A 17732-nucleotide genomic window follows, 5' to 3' on the forward strand; every position below is an offset into this window, starting at 1 on the left:
TAATGAGAAATAATCCGCAATTAGTTGGGACGTCACGCTCTAAATAAAGTCTTAGTCTTAATTGGGATTTAACTAATCCTACTATTCACATGCTTAGAAAATAGGCACATAATTTTAGTCTTAACCGACTTCATTTTAGTTGTCATTTTTATTATTTTTTGTTTTGAAACGTCTGCATTATTATAAAAATCTTAACATATATTTTTTTTATCATAAAAAATTATAATTGTAGAAGACTATGAACATCACTTAGAAATGTTTGAGTTTAGAACTCATAATGACAAAAAAAAAAATATACATGTTTTTATTCACTTGTAACTAATATAGTTTTTAATGAAACCGTAATGAGAGAACCACATAAAAATATTTAGTCAAAACGATATAAATATGATAAAATAATAAACACAATATATAACACGAAGAAATTTGACCAACAAATACTTAAATCTTTTTGGGAAACATATACATTTTATAGATATTTTATAAAATAATTATCCATAATCTTATGTTACAACGTTTTTATTGGTTGGAACTTGAAAGTAGGCAAAGAAAATCGAACCCAAAATATGATATAAAAAAAATAAATTATTACTCTAATCCCTACCAATTTCTACAAAGGTATATGGTAAATAACATAATTAATTATTATTTTTATAAAGTTGGGATATATGTAAATTTGGTGTGATTTATTTATTTATTTTCTTGCACATCCTACATAAATTCGTAGTAGGGATAGAACTAAATCAAAAGTCATAAAAACATAAACTTGTTACTTCAAAACTCATAAAAAGACTTAAACAACCTCATATAGCTCAAAACCTAACAAATTAAACCAAAGAGATACACATGCTCTAAAGTTTAAAAACATAAATTTATAGCACACATTAAAAGGTCAATAACGTTAAATTTTGAAAGACTTGACTATGAGTTGAATCTAAATGTGTTAGATGAATGTGTTGAACTGTTAAAAAGACAAAATGAGTGTTAACTAATAAAGAATAAGCGTACAAACTTTAACTTTAAATACATGTTAACCACGTTCTATAAAAGTCGGAATGACGTATCGACAATAAAGTCGTTATTCCGTTATTCACTACCTCACTCACCAGTCTTTTGAATAATGCCTTTTCTATGTATGATTATGAGCTTATAATAACATTTTAGAATGCTGAATAAGCTGTTCTTATTAATTTATGATATATTTCATAATTTGTATTATTTTTTTTTATGGGTTTTATTACTTAGATCTTGAGAATTAAATTAATGATTGAAATGAGTTTGATTATTTTAAACAAAAAAAAATGTCTATTTTATTTTATTGAAATCGTGATTGTATTACAAAATTTGTAACCATTTATCAAAAATTAAATATTGAAACATGAGTTAAGTGGTGAATAAAATAGATACAAAATTTTGTTAAGTTTATATATATATATATATATATATATACTTTTTTATCTTCAAAATCAAGAATAAATTGTCTTAAATAATAATTTATGAAATTAATTTAATTGGTAATACAAGTGATAAGCTTAAAAGACATGTAACACATGTTTTCACTCAAAATTCTCAAAATGTTTTTTATTAAATGAACACAGATTATATAAATTAAGTGAGCATATAATTTATTATTAAATTTGAAAAGTGAAAAAAAAATATAAGAAATGGCATGAATGTAATTTAGAGAAGAAGTTGGGACTTATTAGTAACTAAGGCAGTCCACCGACAGCTATTTAATGGGTTGTATGACCGGCAATAGCCAGTCACTTCAAGCTGTTAACAGCTTAAGTTGCTGACTTGAAGTGGGTAACCGACACCCACGAATAACCTCACATGTTTTTAATATATTATTCTTATTATTAAGGTAAATATAAATGGTGTTTATTATTGATAAATACTAATAATATATATATATAATTAAGTTATATTTAAAATTATAATTTTAAATACTTTAAAATCATAAATAAGTTGAGTTTGAATGAAAATTTATTAAAAATTCTATTAATATATAATTTAAATTAATATTTGAATAAAATAGTTCAATTAATTTAAACTCAAATCCAACTTAAAATCATATAATATTTTCTAATTAACCTAATATTCAAATGGATTCATTCTCAAAAGAGATTTATTTTAATAATTCCTTTCATAAACCTATCTTCTTTAATACATATATTTTAAATATGAATTAAAATATGATATATTAAACTTGTGATAATAAAAAATAATATTGCTTAAATTGAGTTGTAAAAAGTAAAGTAAGTTGAACTATAACAAATTTGGAGTAATTAACAAAATGATAAGATAAATGAATACTTTAGAATAAGTTGAATGAAATAAAATAATTCAGATCAAAAGTCACAAATTTAATTACATTTAAAACTCTTTAAATTAAATGAAAATTATGTTTATTGTAATACAAGCTTTCTATGTGGTAAATAAATGTGAATTAATTATGAGATATAAAAAGAATAAAATCAAACAAATTTAATTTTATGATTTTATATAGATATGTTATTAGTAAAAGAATAAAAAAATATCATAATAAAAATGTAACCATTATTATTTTTACTAAATAGGAGTTTCTAAACAAATGATTTACTGGCAAATCGTCATGTTTATTATCTATCTTAAAGAGTCTCTACTAGATTACTGTTTTCGTCGACTTGTCTACTTGTCGTGTGTGTTTGTGTAAGAGAGAGGAGAGAGAGTACTGATGAGTTACCGGCTTATCCGGTAACAAAAGCTTTTTTCTCATTGAAGTAGTAGTAGATCTTCATCTTCTCCATTGAAGAATCCAGAGTGAACCAATGCTAGCTGTTATCGAATGAGTAAAGATCTCACCATGTTCATCGCCGTCATCTGATCTATCTATCAATCAAAATCAGCTGATTCAACTTCACATTTCTCTTTCAATTCTTCTCGCCGGAATGGAAGCCAACGCCGGACTCGTCGCCGGATCTTACAAGAGGAATGAACTTGTCCGCATTCGTCACGATTCTGATGGAGGGGTTTGTTTGTTAACTTAACTTTTTCTTTTTCTTTTTTGATGTTATTAAGGATCTGATCCATTAATGCACACCTTTTGAATGATTGATAGATAGATCTTCCTAGGTTTTTGTTTCTTATGTTTCTCCAATACATACATAGTACTATTGAATCATTAGATCTAGCAATTCAACTGAAGTTTGATTTTCAAATCATAAGATCTACAAACATTAATGTGTATTCATTCCTTTTGTTTATTATTATAAACAGCCAAAGCCATTGAAGCAAATGAATGGTCAGATATGTCAGATTTGTGGTGACACCGTCGGTGTCTCTTCAACTGGCGATGCATTTGTAGCTTGTAACGAATGTGCTTTCCCCGTTTGTCGGCCTTGTTATGAGTACGAAAGGAAAGATGGAAACAGATGTTGTCCTCAGTGCAAGACTAGATACAAGAGGCAAAAGGGTGAGTTTTCGCTATTTGATCATACATATGATCAATTTTAGGGTTTGATTAGATCGATAATGTTTCTTTTGTTCGAGTGTAGGGAGTCCTCGTGTTGAAGGAGATGAGGAGGAAGATGATGTGGATGATCTTGAAAATGAGTTCAATTACACTCAAGGGAAGAAGAACAATGCGAGACGACAATGGCAAGGAGAGGATTCCGAGCTTTCTGCTTCGTCTAGACACGAATCTCAACCGATACCCCTTTTGACTCATGGACACTCGGTATTCATCAATTCCACGTCTGTTAAGTGTTTGAATACTGAATTTTAAGTACTTAGATATGATCAAATGTAGAACTAGTGTCGAGATAGTACTTAAAAGACTAATGTCGGGAGAGTACTTAAAAGACTCTTTTACCCTTAGAGTAACGTAATTTAACTAATTTACACTTTTACTACATTACCTAGTAAAGTCATTTATAATTTTAGATGAATCTATAGAATTATGTGATTATGAAATGGATTTAATTCAAATATGAACTTAATTATTTAGATTAAGTGAACTAATTTACACTTTTACTATATTACATAGTTAAGTCATTTATAAATTTAGATGAATCTAAAGAATTATGTGATTATGAAATGAATTTAGTTCAAATACGAACTTAATTATTTAGATTAAGTGAATTCGTTAAGTGTGAAAAAGTTAAATAACCCCAATTCAAACAAGTGAACATATTTGAATTTGAAGTACTTGATATATTTAGGTTACATTTGATAAAAATGTAGAACTAATGTCGGGAAAGTACTTAAAAGACTATTTTACCCTTATTGTAACGTAATTTAACTTATTTACACTTTTACTATATTACCTCATTTATAAATTTAGAAGAATCTAAAGAATTAAGTGATTATGAAATGAATTTTGTTCAAATATGAACTTAATTATTTAGATTAAGTGATAAGTTGTGTTATGAGACCAGCGTTCATAATGAAATTTGCTATTTGATTGGAAATGTCTTAGGTATCGGGTGAAATTCCCATTGTTACGCCCGACAACCAATCGGTAAGGACTATGTCAGGTCCGTTGGGCCCTGGAGAGAAGGCCCTTCCGTATATCGACCCGAGGCAGCCGGGTAACGATCCATTTTGAACATCTTCAATTTAACGATTATGGGTTGCTTAAATAGTAGTTTATAATTTATATGTGTTTGTGCAGTTCCTGTAAGAATTGTTGATCCTTCTAAGGACTTGAATTCTTATGGACTTGGAAATGTTGATTGGAAAGAAAGAGTTGAAGGTTGGAAGCTCAAGCAGGAGAAAAACATTGTTCAAATGAACAATAGATATCCCGAAGGAAAGGGGGATATCGAAGGCACCGGATCAAATGGTGAAGAACTTCAAATGTGAGTATCCAAAGGTTCAATTTGAAACACTTTTTTGATTTGTGTTTAGATCTTGATATAGATAAGAAATCAGATAGTTTACAAATAAATTATTTTATATCGTTTATAACTATCTTTTCTCGTTGACAACAAAAACAAACAGGGCTGACGATGCTCGACAACCCATGAGCCGTATCATTCCTATTTCGTCTTCCCACCTTACCCCTTACCGTGTAGTTATCATACTCCGATTAATTATCCTTGGCTTCTTCTTGCAATATCGATGTACTCATCCAGTGAAAGATGCTTATCCATTGTGGCTCACTTCGGTTATTTGCGAAGTTTGGTTTGCATTGTCATGGCTGCTCGATCAGTTCCCCAAATGGTCGCCTATCAACCGTGAAACTTATCTCGATAGACTTGCTATGAGGTTAGTTTCGCTAAACTCGTAAATACTTTTGTTTTTATGTTGTTGAGAAAACTAACACGACCCTACAACCATGACCAATGTTCTGAATTAAATGTTAATTGTTTACATTTTTTGTTTCGTTTAGATTTGATAGGGAAGGAGAGCCCTCGCAATTGGCACCTATCGATATATTTGTTAGTACTGTGGATCCATTGAAAGAGCCTCCACTTATTACTGCCAACACGGTTTTATCGATTCTAGCTGTGGATTACCCTGTGGATAAAGTCTCTTGTTACGTTTCAGATGATGGGTCGGCAATGTTAACGTTTGAATCTATGTCTGAGACAGCGGAGTTTGCTAAGAAATGGGTCCCGTTTTGCAAGAAACACAACATCGAGCCTCGGGCGCCTGAATTTTATTTTGCTCAAAAGATAGATTATCTCAAAGATAAGATACAACCATCTTTCGTGAAAGAGCGGAGGGCAATGAAGGTAAAAAAATCATATGATCGGTTTTATCAAAAATGTATGATTTATGTATAATAATGTTTGTTGTCGGTTAATGTTTTTCTTACAGAGGGAATATGAGGAATTTAAGGTTAGAATTAATGCTCTTGTTGCGAAAGCGCAAAAAATGCCGGAAGAAGGTTGGACAATGCAAGATGGAACTCCCTGGCCAGGAAATAACCCTAGAGATCATCCCGGAATGATCCAGGTAACGTTTACATTTTTACAATTTTGTTTTTCCGAACCTGAAAAGTCTATATTTGTTATGTTTCTCAAGAAACACATTGTTCTTAAAAAGAATCTAATTGTTATTGAGATAAACAAATCTTTATACCAAATGAAAAAAAATTAAGTATAATTTAAATCATAATGGATGTATTTGCATTGATTAAGGTTTTAAAGATTGACTACTTTCTGTTGTTCATTTGTTAGTAAACATATTTTTTTGCTAAATCATTTGTTAGTAAACTGGCTTTTTTCATTGATGCAGGTTTTCTTAGGACATAGTGGGGGTCTTGATACCGACGGTAATGAATTGCCTCGACTAGTTTATGTTTCTCGTGAGAAACGTCCTGGTTTTCAACATCACAAGAAAGCCGGTGCAATGAATGCTTTGGTTTGTGATTCTAACTACTCTTTTATTATATAAACGATAATTTAGACATTTAACCTAAATATTTTGACAATCAGATCCGAGTATCTGCGGTGCTAACCAACGGTGCATATCTCCTAAACGTCGATTGTGATCACTACTTCAACAACAGTAAAGCTCTAAAAGAAGCAATGTGCTTTATGATGGATCCAGCCCTAGGAAAGAAAACATGTTACATACAGTTTCCTCAACGGTTCGATGGTATTGACCATCACGATCGATATGCTAATCGTAATATTGTCTTCTTCGATGTAAGTTAACCACGTTTTACCGTTTTACCATTTTTCCATGTCTTTGATATACTTTTGTATGCAAATTTTATGCTGACTAAGTATGTTTTCTATTATAGATCAACTTGAAAGGGTTGGATGGTATTCAAGGCCCGGTTTATGTGGGTACGGGTTGTTGTTTCAATAGACAGGCTCTTTACGGTTATGACCCTGTCTTAACCGAGGAAGATTTGCAACCAAATATCATCGTCAAGAGTTGTTGTGGTGGGCGAAAGAAAAGTAAGGGGATCAATAAGAAGTACATTGACAACAAAAAGCGAGCAATGAAGAGAACCGAATCTTCGGTTCCTATTTTCAATATGGAGGATATGGAAGAGGGTGTCGAAGGTGCGTTTGCATTTCTTCTTATGTCTTTGATTTTGGGTTATTTAGATTTAATCTGGTTTGGATCTAATCTCAAATAACTCAAAGTTCGACCATCAATAGTATATTCTTTTATCAACCAAACTACTATTATATATTTCTTTATTTTGATAATAATTTAACCGATATTTATTACAATTCAAACTATTCAAATAACCTTAAACTGAACAAGATTCAAATAAAACCTTAACTTTTATAATACATCATTGACACTCACAAGATTAATCTAAAAAAATCTACCTCAAACCGGTTGCATTTTCTTGATTCGATTTGTTTTTTCCATTTTCAGGGTATGAAGATGAGAGATCGTTACTCGTTTCCCAAAAGAGTTTAGAAAAGCGGTTCGGTCAGTCCCCGGTTTTTATTGCCGCCACGTTTATGGAACAAGGAGGCATCCCACCAACCACCAATTCGGCAACCCTTCTTAAAGAAGCAATCCATGTTATTAGCTGCGGGTACGAGGACAAGAGTGAATGGGGAAAAGAGGTATATGATTTTACACATATATAGGTTTTCGCTGACAGTTATTAAACAAAAGGTTTTGAATTCTTCATTTCTTGACTCTTTGCAGATTGGATGGATCTATGGATCTGTAACGGAAGATATTCTGACCGGGTTCAAGATGCATGCTCGAGGATGGATATCGATTTACTGCATGCCACCACGCCCAGCCTTCAAGGGTTCTGCTCCAATCAATCTTTCCGATCGTTTGAATCAAGTGCTTCGATGGGCATTGGGATCGATTGAGATTCTTTTGAGCAGGCATTGTCCAATATGGTATGGCTATAGTGGAAGACTTAAGTTCTTGGAGAGATTGGCTTATATAAATACTATTGTTTACCCCGTCACATCAATTCCTTTGCTCGCTTATTGCACGCTTCCCGCTATCTGTCTTCTCACCGGAAAGTTCATCGTTCCTGAGGTATACTATCGTTCTTTTACTCATTAAGATCAAGGGGCTTGTTCAGTATTTAAAAATCTGAAATGATATTAATATATAATAATAAAATAGTCTATTAGGGTAGCTCAAGGATAAGATTCACGTTTAAATTTCACTTAGAATGCATTAAGTTGAGAGTAAGTCATGAAAATATGTCAATGATTTGATTGAGTATTGGGATAAAATGATGTCTGATTATTGATTATAGTTGTGCTCTTTGTTATTTGAATTCTCAATACTTTTTTTGGCGACAGATAAGCAACTACGCAAGTATCTGGTTCATTCTCTTGTTCGTCTCCATTTTCTCAACTGGAATCCTCGAGCTTCGATGGAGTGGCGTTAGTCTCGAGGATTTATGGAGAAATGAACAGTTTTGGGTCATTGGAGGCACATCAGCCCATCTCTTCGCTGTCTTCCAAGGTCTCCTCAAAGTTCTAGCAGGAATCGACACCAATTTCACCGTCACATCAAAGGCTTCGGACGAAGATGGAGAATTTACCGAACTCTACGTTTTCAAATGGACATCCCTTCTAATCCCCCCGACAACAATTCTTGTCGTGAACATTGTTGGAATAGTGGCAGGAGTTTCCTACGCCATTAACAGCGGTTACCAATCGTGGGGACCCCTCTTTGGAAGGTTGTTCTTCGCAATTTGGGTCATTGTTCATCTTTACCCGTTCCTTAAGGGTCTGTTGGGACGACAGAATCGTACCCCGACAATTGTTATTGTCTGGTCAGTTCTTTTGGCTTCGATATTTTCTCTACTTTGGGTGAGAATCGATCCGTTTACATCCGATGCTGCGAAGTCGAAGGCTTTGGGCCAATGTGGGGTTAATTGTTAATATTGGCTATTATATGTTGTTCTATTTATTAGTGGTGCTTATGCCCTTTGTACTAATGTCTCTTGTATGTTTTTGTTTATTGTTTGTATACGGGACGATTGAGTCGGGTTGGGGTTGTAATGGAAACTATGATTTATTTATTTTGTTATGGTGGATATGTATACTATAAACATGGACGAATTTCTTGATTGTGTTGGATGGATGGTTACAACTTACAAGTATATTTGACATTTGGTTTGTCATTTTGGAATGAATGGACTTTTCTTATCAAAAGAGAACAATATTATTACTAATTGAGCTATTTGTTATCATGTTTGAATGAAGAAAGAGTTATTTTAATACATCAATTATTATTTTGGGTATAATTTTCGATAAAACAAAGGACACAAAAATCTTAAAATTATAAGTTAAAAGATCTACCATCTAATTTATAATTATATTTATATATTTTATATTAATTTATTTTTACATTTTCTATGTTTTCTATGTCAAAAACAAATAAAATTAGTTTTATAAAATTTTAAATTAATTATAGTATTGATAATGAAAAAAATTTCATATCTAAAATAATACTCATTTAAAAATTTGATATTTTGAATTAATAATAATTTGATATTTTAAATTAATAATAATAATAATAATAAATGTTAGCCTAATTTCAACCACCATGATATTTACTTAACTTAAGGCGTTTTAAGTAAAAATCGAACGCATTATTTTCTTATAAACCGCATTATTCTCTTATAAACCACTTTTATCACTTGACTTACTACTAAGTTAGAATATAACATTAATGTTTCAATTTTTAATAAGATTTTATAAAAAAATACTTTATCATATAACTATTATTTTAACCATTAAATCACTTATTTTATCTATTAAAATACAAAATATCTTGCTTTTATTAAATTTTAAAAAAAAAAGTATTTTAGTAATTAAATCAATTAAAAACCTACCTAATTTACATTTTATCAAATATTTTTTTTGAAAGAAATAATCAAAATTAAAACAACTTATAAGTCGGAACTAAGGACGGTAAAGAGACACATTAGTTTTGCGAAGTGAATTTATCCGTAGGGTTGCAAATGAGTCACATCGAGTTCAAGTCAGCCTAAGCTCGAGCTCGATTCGAGTCACTTTTTATTGACTCAGTTCGAGTTCGAACGAGTTTGTAAATTTGAGCTCGAACTCGACCCGAAAAACTTGAATTAAAATTAAATTTTCAAGTTCAAACTCAAGCAAAAACTAATTTTCAAGACTTACTGATTGATTTAATGACAAAAGAGTTTTATTCCTTGCTTGTTCTCTCGCTAAAATTTGTGATGATCATGTGGGCGTAAAACCTTTTTACGGTTGATAGAAGGGAAGGGAGACAACGATAAAGGTAGGGTAAATGTGATAATCAGAAGAGATTAAGGGTGAGAAAATGTACCGATATTATAGATATATTGAAAAATCGCAGTGTAATATATCAAAAATATTAATTTTTTCGGTATACCGAAAAAAATGTAAGAAATTATTGGTAAGATAAAAATATGAAATTTTCAAAATTTCGAAAATAATATTTATAAATTAAAATATATATAATACTTATATGAAAATAGATATGATATTAATTTAATTATAAAACTATTATTTTTGAAAATCAAATCAAAATATAATTATATAATATTATTATTATTTAATATATGTCATCTTGGTATTCTATTTTATTAAATATAAAATTAATTTTTTCCATCATAAAATATTTTTATTATTTTAAAATAAATTTAATTGAGCCAAATATGTTATTAAGTTAATCTCATATATAAAATTTGACTCCAATTTAGTTTAACTTGAAAATTATATTTAAATTTATTTTTGTTAACTCAATTTAATTTTAACTTATGTTTTTATATAATTATATTAAATTATTATTTTTTATTTAAGTTAATCTAATAAAGTAAATGTATGAATTTGTGGAATTTTTTTATAAAATATAAAAATAATATATGGTTAAATAAGTCGAACTCGGTAATAACGACCTATTCCGAGGAGAAATAGAAAGAGAGAATTAGGGTTTCGAGTTTCAGTTTTGGGGAGAGAAATAGAGAGACGGGAGGGAGATATGGAAGTGATAACCGATGGAGTGAATAAGTTGAACATCATTGAAGACGACGGTACTGCTCCCAAGAGAAACCGTGTCCAGGTTTCAAACACCAAAAAACCTCTTTTCTTCTACGTCAATCTCTCCAAGGTTTTCTTTTTCTATCAATCTCCATGGCATCTCATATCTTCTGTATATGTTCCTGGTACGAAATTAACATTTTTATTTCGTCTTTTGCAGAGGTATTTGCAGCAATACAATGAGGTTGAATTATCTGCACTTGGAATGGGTACACTATTTCTCTTTAATCTTATCTTCTTTCTTTTGAATACGTGCTATTTAAACAATGGATGGTGAATCTATGAATTATCTTTTAAAAATGGCTGATCCTAAGTGAAGCTTGCATATATTATAGATCCTCTGATTCTTAAAATTGAATTTAAGTAGAGCATATGTTTCTGTTAAAATATATCTGATTAAATTCTGACCTAATTCATATCTTATCTTTTGAATGAATGCTTACTTTTGATTGGATGAATGTATGAATAATCTTTAATGTCTGATCTGATCCTTAGTGAAGCTTGCATATTATTGATTGATCCTCTGATTCTTAAACTGAAATAGTAGTAGAGTATATGTCTCTTTTAAAAGCTATCATCTTTTTCTTCATTTGTGTCATTTCTGTTTTGGTTAATTGATTGATTATCTCGTAATACTTCAAACTGTAGCTATTCACTCAGTGGTAACTGTTGCTGAAATTCTGAAGAATAATGGGTTTGCAATTGAAAAAAGTGAGTTCTTCTCCATCTTTCATATAAGGCGCTTCTCTGCTCATACATTTATACTTTGGATCTAAACATTGTCATGAGTATCCTACAGGAATCAAGACATTGACTGTCGACATGAGAGATAATCCAGATGCCAGACCTATTCCAAAAGCTAAGGTAAACCTCATTACAAGTTATAATATCAATGTAATAAGTCAGTTTCAAATTATCATAAATGTTCAAATCAATAGTGTTCTTAGTGAGAATTGAACCTAAAGACATTTAGCCCACCTTAGGGAAGACCCTTTGGCATTTGAGCTGCCCCGAGTGGGTTAAGGTAGTTTGAAAGGGCGATTGAATTATTAAATAGTCTTTTCAATCATTCAAATAAACCATTAACTTCGATCTATGTTACAATCACGATAACATTGAAAAATTGTCACTGGATCATATGATCTAAATGAACGCACATCAAAACAACTCTTAAAAGTTCAATCTGAAAGACTTTAATCATAACTTACATATAGGTCTTTATTTGTTTGATCTTCCATCTTCACATATGGGTTTTGTTTCAGATTGAAATAGTTCTTGGGAAATCAGACAAATTTGATGAATTGATTGCTGCTGAGGTAGAGAGAAGAAGAGAAATTGGAGATGATCAAGAAGAAACATGATTCATTTAATTCATTCCTTCTTTATTTTTCTTTCTAGTAATCTCTTGGATATTTGTTATAATAGAAATAATAAGGATGTATTATTATTATTAATGTTTTATGAGATTACAACCTCAATTATTACTTATAAAATTTCAAATATTTTCTTGTGACTTGGGTTTCTAAAATGAGTGAATTCTATTTTGTGTGTTTATTTATTATTTGAACAAATATATTTTTTTTAAAATTTATAAATGTAAATTCATTTTATTTCAGAATCCAATAATATACCAAGATTAAAAGATACTATGCTCAAACTTCAATTTCAATTTCAAGCAATCTCATTTCAGCCCCATTACCATGAATTTAGTCTGCTGAAAAAAATATTTGTTAATGAATTAGAATCCTTTTAAATCCATATACACCTGTTTTAAAAAAAGGATTAAATTTGAATAAAAATAAAACTAATATAAAACCAAGAGATAATCAAAACCAAGTACTTTTATCACAAACCAAAAAAAGATATCCATCAAATGAAAATCTGCTAAAAAAAAATTCAAACAATAATTAAAATCTTAACCAAAATCTCTTGAAAGTCTCAAATTATTATTATTAGTTTTATCCCCTTCATTTCTTCTTCTCTTAAGTTTCATCATCATCTTCATCTTCCACCAAAATCTTCTTGCAAGCTTCGTAACACATAAAAGAAATCCCAGCAGCAGGAACCAACTTCATGCAACTTGGACCAACACCTTTATACAAACCATTGATTCCTTCCTGTTCAAGAATGCTGGCCAAAGCGTGGATCACGTTCTTATACACTTGTCTTCCGCTAAGAGCTCCTACTTGCATGTGTTTCCTCGCTACCTCGAGTGGGAACGTAGCTGTGCTCGAGATTGCACCTGCAGCCGATCCTATCAGAAGTGTCTCTACATTTCCGATCTTTTCTTTTTTGAAAATCTTTCGATAAGCCTTCCTTAATGTATCGTATGCAAAATAATTCGTTGCTGAATATGGGATCACACCGATAATACTTGGAGTTAGGCCACGGTAAAGCTCCCCAGGTCCACCCTCTTGTAGTATCTTTACGAATGCATCGAACAGGCCATCATAAACACCTCTCTGCATTCATATGGAAATTTTAAATGTTCGGTTCTTTGCTATCACAAAATCTAAGTGGAATCAAACTTCATACCACATTACTTACTTCTCCACATTCATATGGAAATTTAAATCTCAATTCTAAAAGTTTCAACAAAAAGGATTAAAAGTGGAAATTTTCAGTGAGAATCGAACAGAGGTTTATATACCTGAATGGTTAATCTTGTCTTGAGCAATTCAAGTGGATATGTAATTAGAGTGGAACTAACTCCAGCACATGCTCCTGCAATAAATGAGGCAGGTATCCGTAGTTTCTGTTGTTGGTCAGGTTTCGGCGACAAGTTCTTGTTGACAGTGTCATAAATGAACAACTACAAGTTGTAGAGAGTCGCGTTAGTTTGACACGATAGAAAAATTGAAAAACAAATCACTTTTTTCATTAATTCTCACTTACAAAGATGAATTGTGTACCCAAAAATCATAAATTGATTTTCACATGACAGATGATCTAAGTTAGCAATGCTAGGAAACATGAATGACGAGATGTTTGTAGACATGCATTTGTAACAAACATATGGATACAAGAAATTCAAATAAATAGATGTGTATAAATAACCTGCAATTTTTTTTAGATGAAAAATGCATCATGGTACATTAAGTGTTCAACAAATACCATTTTTTAAAAGTATCATAGAATCCATCTCCTACCTATAATCAGGATGATCTTATTCCTTAATCTCAATAAAACTAATTTAGCTACACATGCCTAAACATTTAATCATAGTATTTACATGATCTTAATGAGAAGACCTTTATAAGATAGCATATATCTAGGAAATTTCAGAAGCTCTAAGGTCTCATTCAGAACATCAATACAAACTCTAGTTTTTCCAAATTAATACAAACTTTAAATTTGACAAAATCCAATTGTAGGGAAAGAGAAATCTAAAGAAAGTGTTAGGTTGTAGTGTTGGATCACAGTTAGCTTTTCCTTCTCCATTTTATTAAAATCCAACAGCATAGTTTACCACTTGAACTTGAAATGGAGAGCAAAACAATCTTTATCTCCAATACAGCAGAAACTAAAGAAAAGTTCAACTATAATTCTAACAATATCTTAAACACAAACACTAAAAAACGCATAGAACTTCTCAAGTGATCAGTATTCCCCATTACTTGTGATGATCAAGTTTTCTTGTCTAAGATATATCCATGACAAGCGGGTCTAGGGTTTTACAGAAAACATAATTAACAAACACAACCAAACATGCTTTGTCAATTCATATATAGCCAATTACATAAACCAAACTACCAAATCTCATTTCATAAGACAAAGAAATAGAACAAACAAACAAAGACTGAAATTTAAAAACTGTTAAGAAGAATTAGGTTAAAGTTTTACCTCAATAGCTTTGCTTGGAGCTACACGAATAACATTAACAAAATTGCCTCTAAACAATCCTTTCCATCCATCATGCTTCATTATATCATGAAAAACCTCAGTAGATGAATGCCCACTACTTCCTACCATCAAATGAGTCCTAATAGTCTCCAAAGGTGCAACCGCAGTCCTAGAAAATGCTCCAGCAATTGCACCACTTATCAGCCTCCTCAAAGATGGATTCTTAACCTTAATCTTGAACTTAGCCACCTTCTTCTTTTTCAATCCTTCCTGAATCTCATCCTCATCTAGGACACTCACAGTTGTACATTCCTCAGGGTTTGGGGAATTCACATATTTCACATATAGATCAGCATAAGGTACCTTTAACCCAGTATTACTATTGTCCTTAGGGTTTGGGGTATTGGGTGATATACCAAACCCTGTATTACCAACCTGGCCGACACTAGCGAACAAACCTCCGGGATGAAAGGAGCCTTCTTTGTTGTTGTTGTTGTTGTTGTTGTTACTCCATTGCAAACCGAATCCAGGATTAGAGAAGAACCCATCATTCTTGGATTTCAGAACTTGAAATTGACTCCGACCCATTAATGAAAACAAAACAAAAAATCAAAAGAAGTTAAGAACAGACCCGTTTTTATGATTTAGACAGAACCCATTTGCTATTACTCCTCGATCCGATATTGGGAGAGATGGGTATCCTTGAGAGGTCGAAGAAAGAAGGGATAGAGGGGGAAAAAGGCGAGACCCTTGGCCTTCCTCCGACCTCAAAGGAAGCGGAGAAAGAGAGGAAAGTGAGAGAGGGAGGCGCAAGACAGATATGCTGCTGTAAATTGACGATGGGTTTTTGCTTATATATAAATTAGAGTGGAGAAAGGCTGGTGGGAGTCTCTTTGGATATGCAGATGGTGGGTTGTTAGGTTTGGGGGTCCAAACTGTGCTGACAGAATCAAGACTTATGCCATGTTTGGAATATTTATTTACATAAATCTTATTTTTTATTATTTTAATTAAATTAATCAAATATATTTTTTTATTTAATATTATAAAAATAAAATCATTATAACTTTTTTAGGCCTTTTGTTTAATATTGGATTATCTAAAATAAATATTGATTGAAAATGATTTTATAAAAGTGTAATTTTTTTAAATAGATTTAAAGGGTATTAATATATAATATATAATATAATAATAATAAAATAATATTATTTTTTAATAAATAATATTTTATTTTTTTATTAATAAATTTAATAATATAATGAATAAGATAAGAATAAAATTATGTTAAATTAGATTAAAAATAAAAAAATTATTTTTTTAAAATTTCAAACATAGGATGTAACAATGAGATTTGACCATTTAAACCCTTGAATTGTTATATTAATTAATTCAAATAAAAAAATATAAGATCAACAAATTATATAATTTCATTCATTATAGTATAATTTTGATGAAAATATTTATATTCAATCTATAATTTATAATAATAAATTGTTAATCCATTAATAACTAAAGTAACAACAGTTATTTTGAATTAAATAAATAGATAAGTTCGATTCTCATTTAAAACGATTTAAATTAAAGTGAATGTCACGACTTAAAAGGTGCTAGCCCACTGCATTAATAATAATAATAAAAATTGTTTCAAAATTGAACTCAAATGTATGTGTTAGGTTTAAATTCATTGATTTTTTTGTTCTAATATCGGTTTATCGAAAATAGAAATAAGAGATTTTCTTAACAAAGTTCCAAATATTTCGAATGGCTAATTATTTTAACAAACCGTGGCTTTAATGATTCAAAATGCCATCCACCATGTAAACAAAAACACATAGTTAGATCAAACAAAATCTTAGGTAAAGTAGTATGTCACTCTTTAAATTAAATATATTCAAATTAGAAAAAAATATATATAAGTATTAATACTTGATGGAATATCCACCTAAGTAAAAACTTAGATACCTTTGTATAAATAAATATACCTATGTTTTTAGACAAAGATAAAAGTAATTATTTTTACAAAATTATAATTAATAAATAATTTTAAAATTCTCACAATCCATATTAGACATGTTATGAGATGCATTATACAATAGTCAATAAATAAATCCTAAGTTTCTTTCTTATTTTAAAAGAATATGCATCACAATTTTAACTGTTTGTTATAAAAAAATAAAAAAGAGATATATAAATAAATATTCTTATTATTATTATATGGCACTTAAAAAAAAGTTGAGTTTAGAAAAATATTATCATTTAAAACAAAAATATAAAAAGAGATTGCATATTTTTCTATCACAAAAGTGGCAACATTTAGATGATGTATTTGACCTTCTTTTAGTCTATTTCATTAGTTAATGTTAGAAAGTAAAAATCACATACACCTATATATAAAAAAATATAGTGAATTTATTAGATATAAATAAAAATAATTAATGTAAGATAGTAAAATATTATATATATATATATATATATATATATATATATATATATTATCAATTACTTATTAAAATTTTCAATATTCACATAAAATAGTAAAAGTCAAATAAAACTTTATATAAATAAATATATTTAATTTTTTAGATAAAGATAAAAATAATTAATAAGAGATAGTGAAATTTAATAATTTATTTTAAATTTTTTTATATATATATATATTAAAATAAAAGAGTAAATAATAAATTGATTTTTTTTAATTAAAATTTGAAGATATAGAGAATAAAATCTTTTTTAATATTAATATTAACATTTTAAAATTATAAAGTAATGAATATTTTAAAATATTTTAAAATTATTTTACCATTTAAAAATAAATGAAACAATTATATATATATATATATATATATATATATATATATATATATATATATATATATATATATATATATATATATATATATA

General features: G+C 29.7%; 3 protein-coding genes across 3 annotated transcripts; 2 read left to right on the plus strand and 1 right to left on the minus strand.

Annotated features, from left to right (window-relative positions):
* Positions 1-2769: 2769 nt before the first annotated feature.
* LOC124929135 (cellulose synthase A catalytic subunit 1 [UDP-forming]) lies at positions 2770-9069 on the plus strand. Its single transcript, XM_047469414.1, has 14 exons — positions 2770-3011; positions 3259-3454; positions 3537-3718; positions 4460-4571; positions 4655-4841; positions 4984-5250; positions 5375-5720; positions 5806-5943; positions 6226-6351; positions 6426-6638; positions 6737-7004; positions 7330-7526; positions 7612-7962; positions 8235-9069. The coding sequence occupies exons 1-14, from the start codon at positions 2931-2933 to the stop codon at positions 8820-8822; spliced, it is 3252 nt and encodes a 1083-aa protein (XP_047325370.1). The 5' UTR covers positions 2770-2930; the 3' UTR covers positions 8823-9069.
* A 1761-nt stretch (positions 9070-10830) lies between these two features.
* LOC124931884 (uncharacterized protein At2g34160-like) lies at positions 10831-12502 on the plus strand. Its single transcript, XM_047472463.1, has 5 exons — positions 10831-11058; positions 11149-11197; positions 11637-11699; positions 11788-11852; positions 12251-12502. The coding sequence occupies exons 1-5, from the start codon at positions 10930-10932 to the stop codon at positions 12347-12349; spliced, it is 405 nt and encodes a 134-aa protein (XP_047328419.1). The 5' UTR covers positions 10831-10929; the 3' UTR covers positions 12350-12502.
* A 308-nt stretch (positions 12503-12810) lies between these two features.
* On the minus strand, positions 12811-15719 carry LOC124932383 (adenine nucleotide transporter BT1, chloroplastic/mitochondrial). Its single transcript, XM_047473000.1, has 3 exons — positions 14832-15719; positions 13639-13800; positions 12811-13450 (listed from the first exon to the last, which is right to left on the minus strand). The coding sequence occupies exons 1-3, from the start codon at positions 15417-15419 to the stop codon at positions 12971-12973; spliced, it is 1230 nt and encodes a 409-aa protein (XP_047328956.1). The 5' UTR covers positions 15420-15719; the 3' UTR covers positions 12811-12970.
* Positions 15720-17732: the final 2013 nt, after the last annotated feature.

This window comes from Impatiens glandulifera, chromosome 3 (genome assembly GCF_907164915.1).
Source record: "Impatiens glandulifera chromosome 3, dImpGla2.1, whole genome shotgun sequence".
Taxonomy (NCBI): Eukaryota; Viridiplantae; Streptophyta; class Magnoliopsida; order Ericales; family Balsaminaceae; genus Impatiens; species Impatiens glandulifera.

Excerpts from the sequence above, each read along its gene's own strand:
- LOC124932383 (XM_047473000.1), bottom strand. The coding sequence starts at position 15,419 with ATGGGTCGGAGTCAATTTCAAGTTCTGAAATCCAAGAATGATGGGTTC. Across the intron at positions 13,801-14,831 it reads CTCCAAGCAAAGCTATTGAG|TTGTTCATTTATGACACTGT; the intron begins GTAAAACTTTAA and ends TACAACTTGTAG. Across the intron at positions 13,451-13,638 it reads AGACAAGATTAACCATTCAG|AGAGGTGTTTATGATGGCCT; the intron begins GTATATAAACCT and ends ATATGAATGCAG.
- LOC124929135 (XM_047469414.1), top strand. The coding sequence starts at position 2,931 with ATGGAAGCCAACGCCGGACTCGTCGCCGGATCTTACAAGAGGAATGAA. Across the intron at positions 4,842-4,983 it reads AATGGTGAAGAACTTCAAAT|GGCTGACGATGCTCGACAAC; the intron begins GTGAGTATCCAA and ends AAAAACAAACAG. Across the intron at positions 7,963-8,234 it reads GAAAGTTCATCGTTCCTGAG|ATAAGCAACTACGCAAGTAT; the intron begins GTATACTATCGT and ends TTTTGGCGACAG.
- LOC124931884 (XM_047472463.1), top strand. The coding sequence starts at position 10,930 with ATGGAAGTGATAACCGATGGAGTGAATAAGTTGAACATCATTGAAGAC. Across the intron at positions 11,059-11,148 it reads TCTACGTCAATCTCTCCAAG|AGGTATTTGCAGCAATACAA; the intron begins GTTTTCTTTTTC and ends CGTCTTTTGCAG. Across the intron at positions 11,198-11,636 it reads ATTATCTGCACTTGGAATGG|CTATTCACTCAGTGGTAACT; the intron begins GTACACTATTTC and ends TTCAAACTGTAG.